The 16,472-nt window shown below is 42.9% G+C and overlaps 1 protein-coding gene across 1 annotated transcript in view; it reads right to left on the bottom strand.

Moving 5' to 3' along the window:
• The window catches only part of NANS (N-acetylneuraminate synthase), a 56,336-nt gene that overhangs the window by 18,503 nt on the left and 21,361 nt on the right, over positions 1-16,472 (bottom strand). Inside the window, exons 2-3 of the mRNA XM_040417378.1 lie at positions 5,037-5,252; positions 3,429-3,528 (exon numbers count right to left, since the gene is read on the bottom strand). Coding sequence (XP_040273312.1) covers positions 3,429-3,528; positions 5,037-5,252 — 316 coding nt within the window. The remainder of the gene's footprint in view (positions 1-3,428; positions 3,529-5,036; positions 5,253-16,472) is intronic.

Here is a 16,472-nt window from a genome sequence, read left to right on the forward strand (position 1 = left end):
TAGATCCCCTAGGGCAAAACTAAGTTTAAATGGGATCTTGACTACTAGTTTTGATTTAAATAGAGGCACGCGGCAGGGCTGCCCACTTTCCCCATTATTATTTGACATCTATATCGAACCCCTTGCGATGGCTATTAGGCAGGACGATCGGGTTAAAGGATTTGGTACGTTAGGAGTGCAAGACCGCATCTCCTTATATGCGGATGATGTTCTTTTCTTTATAGACCATACGGAAATAACTCTTCCTAGAATTATTCAAATGGTTAAAGCATTTGGTGAGGTGTCCGGTCTTCTTATAAACTGGTCTAAGACCAGTTTGATGCCAATAGACCCCCTGTCACAGGGGGAGGTTCTCGTGACACAGTTGGATATCGTTGACACTTTTCAATACTTGGGTTTGATTATATCACCCCGGGTGGCAGATTTTGTACAACTTAATTTGATCCCCGTAATGGCAAGGATTAGAGCTAAAATAGGGACTTGGTTGAAACTTCCCCTATCTAGAGCTGACCGAGTTTCACTGGTCAAGATGGTGATACTACCACAACTTCTCTATGTGCTCAGGAATTCACCTATTTGGATTCAAGATAAATACTTTAAACTCATGGAAAGAATTATTAATGATTTAATATGGGGAAGAAAACGAGTTTCGATTAAAGTTGGAATATTTGTATAAATCATTGGAGTGTGGGGGTTTAAATCTCCCCTACTTTAAAGGGTATTTTATTGCAGCTCAGTTATTGATGTGTTACGAATCTGAAAATAGTCCACTGTTGGGGAAGTTGGTAGGGAGCTACGCTCACAATAACATATTTACCCTGTTGGAATCCGGGCTATTGAAGACCTATGAGCAGGGCTACAGAGAGATTATAAAACTACTCCTGAAAGTGTGGGCTACTACTAGGACATGGTTAAAGGTAAAAGGGCTCACTTACATTCACGCCTCTTTGGCATAATGTGTACTTACAAAGGTTAAATGATATTGCAGTTGACACATTTTGGCAAAGGAACAAAATTTTGTATATTTCACAGGTAGTTAAGGATAGTGACATTAAGCCATTTATAGAGATGACACATAATACAGAAAATTTTTCATGGTTTAGGTATTTTCAATTGCGTTCAGCACTATCTAGTCTGGACGATAAATTGGTGTTGGATATAGATAGTTCATCTTTCTTGAATGATTGGGTAGGGGGTACACTGTCTAGAATAAAGATTTCAAATATATATAAGCTATTACTCAAGGCACGTTTTAGTGATATACACTCACCAGGACAAAGAGTGTGGGAGGTGGACTGTCCAAATTTACAACCAGAAGGGTGGGAGAATATTTTTGGGAATTTAGGTTCACTATCCCTGAACTTCAACCATGTCGTAGTACACTTCTATATTTGCCACAGATTATATATTACCCCTTTACGGATGAACAAATGTGGACTACGGGATACGTCTAATTGCCCTAAATGTGACACTTCAGGAGCGGACTATCTCCATATGATCTGGACCTGCCCAGAACTCATAAACTATTGGAATAGCATCAATAATTTTATCAGGTATAAACTAAAAATACGAATCCCTTTTGAACCTCAACTATTCTTGCTTAACGATTTTTCCAATATAGATAATCCTAAATATCAAAAGATCTTTCTAGGTAGGATATTGATGTTGGCCAGAGTTTTGGTCAGTCGGACCTGGTTTGCTCGTCATACTTCAGATATAAATACATGGATAAACCTTACTGATAAGGTTAAAAATTATGAGAAAATCATCCTTAAACAGAGGGGAGCTGATGACAAGTGGACTAAGATATGGGGTGGTTGGAGGACTTGATTAGTTGTGATAAATGCTGCTGCTTTTTATGCTTTTTTTTTTTTTTTTTGACGCACCACAGGCAGGGGGAAGGGGGGGGGGTCAGGGAATAGGGATATGGGGGAAAGAAAGGGAAGGGGGAAAAAAAAATAATTTTAATACTTTTCTGTATTCCTTTTTGTCTTGTAATTCGTTTGATATATTAATTAATAAAGATAATTAATTTTAAAAAAATGATAATACATCTGGGCGCTTGTTGGACCTTCCCCTGCTTTTCTCGAGTCTGAATAGCATGCCTCAGCTGCAAATATACATAAAAATACCTATGCGGAATACCAAATTCCTGCCTTAAAACTTCAAAACTCTTCAATGACTTGTCTGAGAACAATTGAATCATTTTGCCTAACCCATATTGCTCCCATTGTTGCACTCCACTAACCTTGTTTAATTCAGCGTATAGGTGATTAGGCCATATAGGCGTGTGGGTACTATACCCAGCAATATTCATCCTTTCTTTAGTTTTCCACCATATTTTATGCATCATACTTATCAGCGGATATTGAGTACCACGAGTATGAAATGATCCCTCCTCCAGAGCTGACAATAAACAAGTACGGTGAGTTTAAGTATTGAATAATGCGACCAGCATTCAATTGAGACTCATCCCCCCCCATCCTCTGAAATGTTGCAACTGGGCTGCAATGTAATAGGTCCAAGGGTCTGGCACTGCTAACCCCCCCCTGTGTTTTTGGCCGCTGAAGGGTTGAAAGTTTAATCCTAGGGACACCTCCCCTCCATATCAAGTCTCTAAAGACTGCGTAAACAGTGTTAAAAAACCTAAGCGGGATCCAGATTGGTGCATTATGAAGGTGGTATAGAAGTTTTGGCATCAATATCATTTTCAAGAGATTAACCCGACCAATTACAGACAAGGGTAATTTGTTCCAGGCTTGTATCTTTTTCCGAAATTCAGGGAGCATTGGCACCAGATTCAGACGTTCATAGTCACCTAAAGTTGCCGTTACCAAAACCCCCAAATATTTTAAGGATGAGGCCACCTGCAACCCTCCCGCAGAGGGTGGCGGTATATAATTACTACCATCTAAGGGCAATAAGGCAGACTTTGACCAGTTAATCACTAATCCAGACATATCCCCAAATTGATTAATGATTGCCATTGCAGCAGGAAGAGACTGCTCCCAGTCATCCAAGAATAAAAGCAAGTCATCGGCATATAAGGCCACTTTTTCCATCCTAGTTCCATATTGAAGACCCTTGACTGTAGCAGCCAGCCATTCTCAGAGCCTCCGCCAAGGGTTCCACCGCCACCGCGAAAAGAAGCGGTGACAGTGGACACCCCTGTCTAGTACCCCTAAACAGCATGAACAGGTCAGACATATCGCCATTAATCCTCACCGCCGCTCTAGGGCATGCATACAGTAGTTGAACCCATGAAATAAATTCAACTCCAAAACCCAAAAGGGACATCTAATGGACATTACAGTGAAAAAGACGACTAAAGGAGATTTTTCTTTAGTTACCGGATAACCCCTTTAACTTTATTCTATAGTTTCAAACCAAGTTGATAATATACAGTGAAAGACAAAGAATACACCTACCTTTCTCAGCGGTTTTTTTTATATAGGGGAAATTATTAGTGTCTCCTGACCCCACTTTAAGGAATGGAACGTTAATTTCATGAAGGAACTCAACTGCCATCTAAAACAGAAAATTAACAAGAGGTCAAATATAATCAGTGCTTTAAAAATACATTTTCTAAAGAATACAACACAATATGTTTATTGATTCCCCCCCCCCCCCCCCCCCCCACTTTTTCTTATTCAGTACTCTGGTATAAAATGAATACTGTACATGGAGAATCTTTAAAATTCTAGTAACTTTAAAATAAAGAAGAGTTATAAAGGCGGTAAACTAACCACCATATGCAGGTCTAATGTCTAGATTCTGTGGGCAATTGATATCGACAGTATTTTAAGTCATTACTAAAACTTTACTAAACTTAGGGCTAGGTTTTGGCTTCTGCACCACAATGGTGCATGACATTCTATAGACCAGTGTTTTCCTAAGCGAGGAATCCCCTGCTGAAAAAACATAACATACCCCCAAGGCAGTGATCATACACAGTGATACAACTATTAAATCGGGATCTGTCACTAGCAAGCTCCCTAATCAACTGTTTCCATAGACAATTAGTTTCCCTGATTAAAACTGTTTTTTGAGGGTTGATCCGAGGCTCTGTACCTTAGTTATGACACTTTCTTAATATGCAGATTAGGCCTTTGGTGCAATGAAGGCGTCACCATTGCAGAAAGTAGTGGAACTTGAGTGCAACAATGGTGACACCTTACTGATCCCAAGGCCTAATTTGTATATTAAGAAAAAGTATCATAACTCAGGAATGGAGCTTCGGATCAAAAAAAATAACTGGATTTTAAAATCGGGTGAACCACAGCTATGTGTCTATGCAAACAGTTTAATAGAGAGGTCACTGGTGGCAGATTCCCTTTAAACGCACTGCATGAAGACAGTGTGAGATTTTCTTTTAGACAGTTTTATAAATCTGCCCCAATTGCATGTACGCCCTAGGGTACATGTACCACAAGTTGTCGCTATAGGCTATTCAAATGAAAAAGTTTTAATGCACCAGTAAAAGTTGCAGCAGAGAAATACTTTCAGTCTTTCCAGCACAGCACAATGACCATTTCCTTCCTTAAAGGGGTTTTCCGAGACTTAAATACTGATTACCTATCCTTAGGATAGGTCACCAGTATCTGATCAGTGGGGGTACGACATGTGGGACCCCTGTGGATCAGCAATTTGAGAGGACATCGGCGCTCGAGTCCTTCTTGCAGCTTTTCCTAGGCCAGTGACTACATGTTTATCGGACACATGGCCTAGGAGCAGCTCAGACCCATTCAAGTGAATGGCGCTGAGCGCGATACCAAGCCATACAATGTATGGCTCTGTGCTTGGTGAGCACAGAGAAGGCCGCGGCACTCACAGGAGCGCCGATGCCTTCTGAAGCAGCTGATCGGCGGGTGTCAAACACCCAGCGATCCGATCCAGAGGATAGGTCATCAGTAGTAAAATCTCCGGAAACCCTTTTAAGACTCTGTATCTGTATGATGTGGTGCAGCAGTTCCAGTATCTTCTATGGGTAGAACGTAGGTGCTGTGTGCCCCCAGTCTCAGTAGGTGTAGTCTTACCTCATCCATTCCAGAGGCTGTGAAGCATATTCCTATTTCATTTGCATACTTCTGCAGCTCCCGGAACTGATCATGACTGAACTCCAGATGGCGCTTGTGCTCCCCGTATGTCTTTCCCCATGAATGTGGCGAGGTATATGGTCGTTCTAAAACTTTTTTATTAAATTTGTATTCTAGCTCACTCTTCTGGAATTTGGCACAGTCAGCCCCGCACTCCTGTAAGAAGAAACAAGCATGCTGTATGTAAAAGGTAGAAAACCAACAAATGATTGAGAGCGTGAATGACTTAAGATGATATTAAAAAAAAAGTTACCTCAGCACTCAGTGTCTCCAATTCAATGTGTAGATTTATTCACCAAGAAATTTATTCTTGGTGAATAAGTCTACACATTGAATTGAAGCCACTAAGTGCTGCGGTAACCTTTTTTATTATTATCTGCTGGCGATCTACAGGCAAGAAGAACCTAACACTGCAGGCACCGCCACCTAATGGACCTAACAATGTTTTATATGTAACTAAGTGCTGCTACACCTTCTTGGTTTTTGCTGGTGAACGAGCTAAGAATCATCTAGCAAATTTGAGGTATGTTTGTCTGTTGGATCAATATAAGGGATATAAAATCCGATAAAACTCCGGTAAAAACTGTAAAAGAAATTATACTATAAGGCCTAGACACATAAAAAGACTCAGGAATCAACAGTTTCACTCTAATTAATCAGGCCTAAGTAGGTGATAACGTAACCCAGATTCACATGTAAGGCGGTTGCATAGCAAATGTCCCAACAGAGTTAGTAACTATGTGAACGTGAACTAACAGGTGTAACGTGAATTCAATAGATTTGAGATTGAATACGCTTTTGCAAGCTAAGTGAATAAATATTTTTACTAAGTGTGATTAACCCCTTCCCGACCTTTGACGTACTGTTACGTCATGGGAACCACCGAGTTCCCGCAATTTGACGTAATAGTACGTCATAGTGATCTGGCGGGCACCGGAGCGGTGTGCGCGCGATCACTGCAGGGGCCCGGCAGTCCTTGGTAGCCGGGCCTCTGCTGTATCCACCGGCATCACTGTAAAAGCTGATGCCGGCGGATTAACCCCTTCTATGCCGCGGTCTGCGCTGACCGCGACATAGAAGAGGTTTGTGTCGGGTGAGGGAGCGCATCGAGTCCCCGTGCTGCTGTGGCGGGGACCCGATGCGACACAAGGCAGCCCGATGCCGTGCAGAGACTGCCCAATGCCTTGCACGGCATCGGGAACTGCCTTCTATGGGTGCCGAGGAGATCCAGCCTCAGGCTGCGTCTCCTAGGCAACCTGTTAGTGTATGACTCAGTGTCATACACTAACAGGCAATGCATTACAATACAGATGTATTGTAATGCATTGCAGAGGGGATCAGACCCCCAAAAGTGAATGTCATAAATAAAGTTTAAAAAAAAAAAAAAAGTGTTTTTTATAAAATTAATAAAGTAATAAAAAGTAAAAAAAACACCCCTTTCCCGTTATTTTATAATAAAAAACAGAAAACAAAACCCACATATTAGGTATCGCCGCGTCCGTAATGACCGGCTCTATGATCCACCCTGTCCGATAAACGCCATAAAAAAAATAAAAAAGACATTTTTGTCACCTTACATCACAAAAAGTGCAACACCAAGCGATCAAAAAGGGGTATGCCCCCCAAAATGGTATCAATAAAACAGTCACCTCATCCCGCAAAAAAATGAGCCCCTACCTAAGACAATCGCCCAAAAAAAAAAAAAAAAAGCTATGGCTCTCAGACTGAGACACTAAAATATAATTATTTCGGTTTCAAAAATGCTATTATTGTGTAAAACTTAAATAAGAAAAAGTAGACATATTCGGTATTGCCACGTGCGTAACGATCTGCTCTATAAAAAAGTCACATGACCTAATACCTCGGTTAAACACTGTAAAAAAAAAAAAAAAAAAAAAAAAAACCACTGCCAAAACATCAATTTTTTTGTTACCTTGCCTTACAAAAAACTTAAAATATAGAGCAATAAAAAAAATAAAAAAAACATATGTACCCCAAAATAGTACCAATAAAACTGCCACCTTATCCCGTAGTTTCCAAAATGGTCACTTTGAGTTTCTACTGTAGGGGTGCATCAGGGGGGCTTCAAAATGGGACATGGCATCTAAAAACCAGTTCAGCTAAATTTACCTTCCAAAAACCATATGGCGTTCCTTTCCTTCTGCGCCCTGCCGTGTGCCCGTACAGCAGTTTACGATCACATGTGGGGTGTTTCTGTAAACCGCAGAATCAGGGTAATAAATATTGAGTTGTATTTGGCTGTTAACCCTTGCTTTGCTACTGTAAAAAATGGATTAAAATGTAAAATCTGCCAAAAAAGTTAAATTCTGAAATTTCATCTCTATTTTCCATCTATTCTTGTGGAACACCTAAAGGGTTAAGAAAGTTAGTAAAATCAGTGTTGTATACCTTGAGGGGTGTAGTTTCTAAAATGGGGTCATTTTTGGGTGGTTTCTATTATGTAAGCCTCACAAAGTGACTTCAGACCTGAACTGGTCCTTAAAAAGTGGGTTTAGGAAATTTTCCGAAAAATTTCAAGATTTGCTTCCATACTTCTAAGCCTTCTAACGTCCCCAAAAAATTAAATGTCATTTTCAAAATGATCCAAACATAAAGTAGACATATGGGGAATGCAAAGTAATAACCATTTTTGAAGGTATTACTATCTATTATAAAAGTAGAGAAATTGAAATTTGCTAATTTTTCTAAATTTTTGGTAATTTTTTATTTTTTTTTATGAATAAAAATGTTTTGTTTTATTTTTACCACTGTCATGAAGTACAATATGCGACGAGAAAACAATCTCATAATGGCCTGTTCAAGTAAAAGCGTTTTAAAGTTATCACCACATAAAGTGACATGTCAGATTTGCAAAAAATGGCCTGGGCAGGAAGGTGAAAACAGGCCCGGGGTTGAAGGGGTTTAAATAGAAGATAAAACAGACCAATCACAAACAGAATAACAAAAAGAAAAGTAAATAATCACTAGCCTACATATGCAATATGGGGTAGGACTCCGGTCAGCTATGCTATAACACATGGCAGTCTAACACATGATCACACATGACTGACACCCCAGGAAGTATAAGAGATGGGGCAAATCAATACTTACATCCTACCTAGGATGAAGTTCCAAGTGGAGTTGCACCTAATTGTCCTTGTTCTCATCAGCCCCTCCTCCAATAACACATGTCTTTGAGATTACTCAGGAATGTGGTCTTACCAGCACAATGGAGGATGGATACTAACTAACTATAACCCACTACATTACAAGGAAAACTTTATTATACAGAATATTAAAAGGTAATAAGAGACAGAATTAATGGGGACAGAACCAATCAGTACTTAAATATAGCCTTACAATACAATAGGGAAATTCCTGTGGCTCATAACAGCTACACGGTAATCTAAAGATGGCTGTACACATAGCTGAACTTCATTCTAAGTCCAATTTTAATGACCGGATGATCATATGTATATCTGGGCTTCACTACTCTCACCAGATGGCAGAGGTCAGGTGAAAGTGGGATTGCGCATGTTGGATTTCAACATACATGATTGTTTGTTCCTGCGGTAGAGAAGCTATGCAAAAGAAGCCTGGCAGCAGCTAAGAACTAGTTCACACTTCAGTTATTTTCATCAGTGAGCCCAAACCAGGAGTGGAGTCTACTCAGATAAAATATGATGGAAAGATTTTCTCCTGGTTTTGGCTCACAATAACTGATGGAAATAACTGACCAAATAATTCAAGTGTAAACTAGGCCTTAGTCCTTTCTCATATATGCACACCGTGTATGCAGGTTTATTATATTGGAGCCAAAAGATGAATGAGCCAAAATCTATTTCATATAAATGGCCAGCTTTAACGGCAAAGGAAGTCTGAAAGACAAATCCTGTCTCATCTGAGGTTCATGTAACTGCTCTGTCCCTAGAGCCTGCTGTGTATTGCTACCCTGCCTCCTAAGATTAGCTGATAAACCCAGCAGAAAGCCTGTGCATGTCCATAGATTCATTATAGTCTACTAATCGAATCAACTAAACAACCAATGAGAGAAATCGTATATGGTAATTGAAACACATATACCGAGCTAAAAAGAGTTCCATAAAAGGGACAGTTTGGATTTCTACATTTTATGTCAGTCACTGATCTACGTTATTTATTTATTTTATTCCTCATTATTCCTGAAAAACGGATGACCTGATCTCAGGATAGGCCATCAATATCAGATCAATGGGGGTCCGAATCCCAGCACCCCAGCCAGTCAGCTGTTTATAGGGCCCATGGAGCTTGGGGAAACGCTGCGGCCTGTGACACTACGTCAGTCATATGGCCCTTGTGCAGCACAGTGAACAGGAATGAACTGCAATACCAGGCAGAGTTTTACAATGTACAGCGCTGTGCCTGGTATAAGAGGAAGAGGCTGCAGCACTCGTCCGAGTGCCGTGGCCCCATTAAACAGCTGATCGGAAGAGCTAGACTCGGACTCAAACTGAGCCTTTTAATGGTCCTATAACAATGCCCATTACAATAAACAAAAAATTACGCAAATCCCTTCCTCTCCACAGTCACTTCAGTAGATCATGTACTTGCTACACCCACTTAGTAAGCAGGATTCTGAGCGTCTGCCTAACATTAATTGCAGATGGTTTCAGAACACAACAGGACATCCTTACTTTGTAATGCTACAAGCCAAGAAAAAATAATAAAGTATATAAAAAAAAATTGGCCAAGTGATATAATTACTTATTCACCGTGTTTGCTGAGCAGCAAGGATGATGCAGCCCATTTGTATCAGGACATAGCTTCGGTATCATCTTAAATTGTTTCTGTCACTAGAATTTTCACTATTAAACTGGCTGAAATTAGCGATGTGCTAATGTCAGCTGCACCTAACTCTGCTATTCTTGTGATTATTTATGCCCCCATTACTGCAGAATTCTGTAGGGGGGGGGGGGGGGCGTTGCTCCTGCTCCTAGAGGCTCCGTTCTCCCACCTCATTACACGCCCTCCAAGTCTTGATTGACAGGGCCAGGCAGCGTTCGTATCCTCCTGCCCCACCTGTGCGCTGGAGAAATCTCACGCCCTTCAGTATTCGGCGCAGGCGCGGTGAGAAAGCTGGCAGCCGGCGAGCGTCCTTCCCTCACCACGCCTGAGCTGCATACTGAACGGCGCAAGATTTCTCAGGATAATCACAGCGAGGGGTTTTGTCTGGGAAGGCTGGTATTTTCCTCCCAACATGTGCGGCTGGGCTGGTTTCCAGCCAGGTGAGGTCAAATACCGGACCGGAGTTTAAGTGCCGGTCCGGGATTTGGCAGCACCTGGCTGTCCTTTAATAGGCAGCTGATTCTAGACCGCTGGAGATAGAACTGCCAACAAGGCGATTTTTTGTTCTGTGGACTATTGTGTGAACTAACACCAAGACTGCAAAGTGTCGTTTTGCTTTTGCCTTATGTAAGAATAAACACTGAAGTTTTGCTTTACAAACTTTTTGCCTCTGTACTGCGTCCGCTTACCCTGCCTACCAGATCGAATCTCCCACAGCCTACATAATGTTAAGGGCTTGTCCACATCTGCATTGTACGGGGCTCTGTCGCAAATTCTGTCAAAGACTGGACAAAAAAAGCCTTAAATCCAGGACTTTTTTGTATGGTAAACAGATAGAATCCTGAACAGAAACTGAATGGACTCCATAATAGTCAATGGAGTCTGTTCAGTTATGTGTCCGATCCAGCACTTGCGTTATTTTTATTGTTCTGCTCATCTAACGGAGCAGAACAGAAATAAATAGTGGTGGTGTGAACGAGCCCTAAGAGGTGGGTATTTAAGCCAGGGTACTATTACTTGTTACGTCAGACAGGTCAGTCATAAAAGTGACGGCTTCCCTGACAAAGAGTAGGCCGCAACAGCCCTCTGGTTATAGATGGCATACAGCTGCATGTAGGTTCATGGGAGCTACAGGCAGGGTCCCATTAGCATTGGGACCCGGTCCTTGTCCAAACCAGTGGATCCTATGACATGTCACACGGGAGTTACACATACAAAATTACTATGCCTTTAACCCTTTCTACCCCGAGCCAGTTTTCACCTTCCTGCCAAGGCCATTTTTTGCAAATCCGACATGTGTCACTTTTAAAAACACTTTTACTTATCCAGGCCATTCCGAGATCATTTTTTGTCACATATTGTACTTCATGACAGTGGTACAATTGAGTAAAAAAAAAAAACATTTATTTATAAAACATTTCCCAAAATCTTTTAAAAATTAGCAAATTTCAATTTCTCTACTTTTATAATAGATAGTAATACCTCCAAAAATAGTTATTACTTTACATTCCCCATATGTCTACTTCATGTTTGGATCATTTTGTGAATGCCATTATTTTTAGAAGCAAATCTTGATATTTTCCGAAAATTTCCAAAACCCACTTTTTAAAAAGGACCAGTTCAGGTCTGAAGTCACTTTGTGAGGCTTACATAATAGAAACCACACCCCTCAAGGTATTCAAAACTGATAAAGGGTTAACAAAGTTTGTAAAATCAGTTAGGTGTTCCACAAGAATTTATGGAAAATGGAGATGAAATTTCAGAATTTCACTTTTTCGGCAGATTTTCCATTTTAATCCATTTTTTCCCGGTAACAAAGTAAGGGTTAACAGCCAACCAAAACTCAATATTTATTGCCCTGATTCTGTAGTTTACAAAAACACCCCATATGTGGTCGTAAACTTCTGTACGGACACAAGGCAGGGCGCAGAAGGAAAGGAACGCCATATGGTTTTTGGAAGGCAGATTTCACTGGGATAATTTTAAGCTGCCATGTCACATTTGAAGACCCCCTGATGCACCCCTAGAGTAGAAACCCTACAAAAATGACCTCATTTTGGAAACTACGGGATAAGGTGGCAGTTTTGTTTGTACTATTTTAGGGTACATGTGATTTTTGGTTGCTCTCTATTACAATGTAACAAAAAAGCTGTTTTGGCACAGTTTTTATTTTTTGTTATTTACAGTGTTCATCTGACAGGTTAGATCATGTGGTATTTTTATAGAGCAGGTTGTTACGGACGTGACAATACCAAATATGGTTGTTTGTTTCAGTTTTACATAAAGCATTTTTGAATATTTTTTTTTTTTTTTTTTTGTGTTCATCTGAGGGCTTAGGTAATGTGATATTTTTATACAGCAGGTTCTTACGGACGTGGCGATTAGGGCTGCAGCTAACGATTATTTGAATAATCGATTAGTTGTCGATAATTTCATCGATTAAATCGGGAAAAAAAACACCAAAATGACAAAAAAAAAAGGGGGTTATATGATTTTACTTGAAAAAGTATGTTCAAAGGCCATATTAAAACAATTTTAGGACTTACATATTTATAAAAATTTTGCATTACAATGTAAAAAAGACAACATGTCCACATGGTCAGGGCTTAGGCTAGCTCTCTTCTTACACACTATGTTACCTGTTGCAGAGAAAAGACGTTCCGACGGTGTGGATGTACAGCTTATAATTTATTGCACATTCAATCTCGAAGACTCGTACTCCTCCCTACTACTATTATCCTGATTACCTGGCTGAGTTATGGAGTGTGGCGAAACCAACCTCGCCACTGGGTTTCGGAGGGGCCTGGCTACCAGCCTCTTGCCTCAGGATTATGGCCCATACTAACTTTAAAGGAGCAGACAGACCGGCCGCACAGCTTAAATCTGTCTTTGCAATTGTATTTTGTTATGTGAGGGTACCCAGATAGAATACACAAATACAATAAAATTAGCTGAGTGCCATTCACCTAATGATATGCACTCAGACTTGAGCTATCTGGAAATATGTTAAATGTCTGTTTGCTGTGGGGGTGTGACATTGTGTGTTTGGGTGGTGATTTCTGTCCTGTTGTCCCCACATGTGTATTGGCGATTTATTTCCCTTTGTCTTGAGAGATAATTGGATTACTCCTCGGGTGTCTCCAGGGCAGAGAGGAGGAAACCATGATGCATTGTGGGGATGTATTGTGTCTGTATCCTGCAGTGCTGCATATCTGTCCTGTGTCACAGTCTTCATTCTGGTCCCCTAGGGGCGTGTCCACCAGATGGGGACCTGCATAAATACGGGCGGGTAGCCCTCAATAAAGTGTTCCTGTTTTACCCTTTATCATGTTGAGGCTGATGTTTGGGTAACTGATCAACACTGGGGGATTGCTATACGCTGGGAGATTTGCTATACTCCCCTGGCTATAACTAATTTCCCAGCGTATAGCAATCCCCCAGTGTTGATCAGTTACCCAAACATCAGCCTCAACATGATAAAGGGTAAAACAGGAACACTTTGAGGGCTACCCGCCCGTATTTATGCAGGTCCCCATCTGGTGGACACGCCCCTAGGGGACCAGAATGAAGACTGTGACACAGGACAGATATGCAGCACTGCAGGATACACAGACACTATACATCCCCACAATGCATCATGGTTTCCTCCTCTCTGCCCTGGAGACACCCGAGGAGTAATCAATTATCTCTCAAGACAAAAGGGAAATCGCCAATACACATGTGGGGACAACAGGACAGAAATCACCACCCAAACACAATGTCACACCCCCACAGCAAACACAGACATTTAACATATTCCCAGATAGCTCAAGTCTGAGTGCATATCATTAGGTGAATGGCACTCAGAATACACAAATACAATAAAATTAGCTATCTGGGTACCCTCACATAACAAAATACAATTGCAAAGACAGATTTAAGCTGTGCAGCCGGTCTGTCTGCTCCTTTAAAGTTAGTATGGGCCATAATCCTGAGGCAAGAGGCTGGTAGCCAGGCCCCTCCGAAACCCAGTGGCGAGGTTGGTTTCGCCACACATCTCCCCCTCCCAGGGAAGACTAACCAGATACCTGACCTCATGCCGGTCGGTATCTGAGTTAGTCTGGCAGTCCACCCACAACCCAATACTGGACCTGTTGAATTTTGGGGCCTGGCTCTGTTCTGTATGTCCCCAGCTGTTGAGGGGGCATCTGCTACTCCTTGCTTCCTTGTTGCTCTCTAGCTTGGAGCTGTAGGTACTTGGTGGGCAGAGGCTGACTGCGCTCTGCCCCGATGCCAGCTCTTCGGCTGGGGTAGCCTGTGGGGCGTCAGGCTCTGGATAAGGATAGAGGAGGGCAGAGGCTGACTGCGCTCTGCCCAGATGCCAGCTCTTCTGCTGGGGTAGCCTGTGGGATGTCCGGCTCTGGAGAAGAGGATAGGGGAGGGCAGAGGCTGACTGCGCTCTGCCCAGATGCCAGCTCTTTTACTGGGATGTGGTCAGGGAATCCTCTCCCCAGGACCTTGTTGCAGATCGGCTGTGGAGAGGAGGAATCGCTTACCTCCTCCTCCTGGCATTCCTGCAGGGTTGGTGGGGGATCTGAACCGGCCGCCCCGCATCTCTGTAGGGCCGGTGGAGAGACCTCGGTCCCATCTCCACCTGCCATCGGGAGGTCTTCCCAGAACCAGTCGATGAAGTTCCCTACTTTGGGAGTTGGTAGGGAAGCAGGGGGTATCGCCGGCAAGTCTTCCCAGTTGCAGGAGGGCAGATCTGGCTCTGCTTGTCGAGTAGGTTGGGGATGAATGGAGCCGAGCAGGTGTTGGTAGGTCTGCTCCAGCTTCCACTCCCTTGTTACCAGGTGGGTCATGTCTTTGCTCACCTCCCTTCCGTCAGCATAAACATGCATGCCCATCCGGTAGTCGTAGATATCCCAAAACCTAGACTCCTCCGTGCTGCCAAGATCAATGTCCTCCTCCAAGGCATCCCATAGTAACCCCGGTCCATCAAACTCCTCACCCTCTGGTCTGTCGTGCTCAGCCATCCAGGGGGAATGTTGAATGACATGCCACCTTAGGGCCTGGTAAGCGTCCTCTAGCCAAAGCTCCTTACATACCAGGTTCTGGAGCTCTGTTACCCAGTCATCCAGGGGCTGCTCTCCCAAGAGACCCATCCGCATCGCCACACGCTTCTGTAGCCACTGCTCATAACTGGGGAGACTCTCACCTCGCCGCCGCTGGGCATTTTCCAGGGCATCATACCAGACTTCCTTTCTGTCTGCATCCCTGTAGTCTGCGGCTGCCTCCTCCTCCTCGTCATAGAACGCTGTCCGAAGACTAGCCGATTCCATCCTGCTGTAGCCAGGGGCGCTGTCTGGATACTAGCGTTGCCCTCAATTTAGTAAATCCACGAACAGTGTCTACGAGCTGCTTCTCCTCACACTAGGACGCCATCCCACTGCTTGCCACCACCCACAGGGTTTTGTAAAAACAGCCAATCACATGCATTTACAGTATTTCAAACCTCCCCAGCAATTGTACACAAAATCCCCTTCCCTCTGTCTGTAACGCAATAAACAAAATACAATGAGCATTGTCTGAGACGCAATTAACTAACACAATGAGCATTGTCTGAGACGCAATCCACAAAATACAATTACCAAATGTAATGGACTAACTTGAACCCTGGTCTAATTCGTGGGGGTGAGAGTTCAAGTTAGTCCAAGTCCTTTGTGAACAAATGAGGCCTGGCTGATGAGAGGGCCCATAATCCTGGGGCAAGAGGCTAGTAGCCAGGCCCCTTCAAAACCCAGTGGCGAGGTTGGTTTCGCCACATGGGGGAAGGGGGGGGGGAATCTGTAGATGGCACGGTTATGGGGGCATCTGTGGATAGAAGGCACTGTTATGGGGGCATCTGTGGATAGAAGGCCCTGTTATGGGGGCATCTGTGGATAGAAGGCACTGTTATGGGGGGGGGGGGGGGATCTTTGGATGGCTGGCACTGTTATGGTGGCATCTGTGGATGGCACTGTTATGTGCCATCCACAGATCCCCCGCATAACAGTGTCCCTGTGTAGGGATTGTGAATGACCCCCAATACAGGGGTGGGGGCTGACATTTTGGTTTTGTAATAGCAGCGGGGCCCGGTGCAGTCACTGTATTCTATTACACCGGGCCCCGCTCACCTAATCATATCTATCAAGTAGGGGGATGTTAAACTACTTATAGTGCAAAATCACTCCAGACCCTAACTTACTAGTATTAAACTATAGCAGGAGGCCGGGTAGTTGGACAGGCGGCGGCAGCTGCGCAACTCGCCAAGTCATGCGCCTGCGCCTTCATTCATAAAGTGGGAGGAGCAGGCGCGTGACGTAGTGAGTTACGCTGCCGCTGCCCGGCCTCCTACGAAGTGTACTAGTAAGTTTTACACGCTCGCATAGCAACAAACCGGCCGATTATTCGATAACGGGAATCGTCGACAACGAAGCCAGTTATCGAATATTATCGATAATGTTGATTAATCGTTGCAGCCCTAGTGGCGATAAATAAATAAATAGTATAGGTATTAGGTAAGTTTTACAC

Source organism: Bufo bufo, chromosome 2, assembly GCF_905171765.1.
Source record: "Bufo bufo chromosome 2, aBufBuf1.1, whole genome shotgun sequence".
NCBI classification, from domain to species: Eukaryota; Metazoa; Chordata; class Amphibia; order Anura; family Bufonidae; genus Bufo; species Bufo bufo.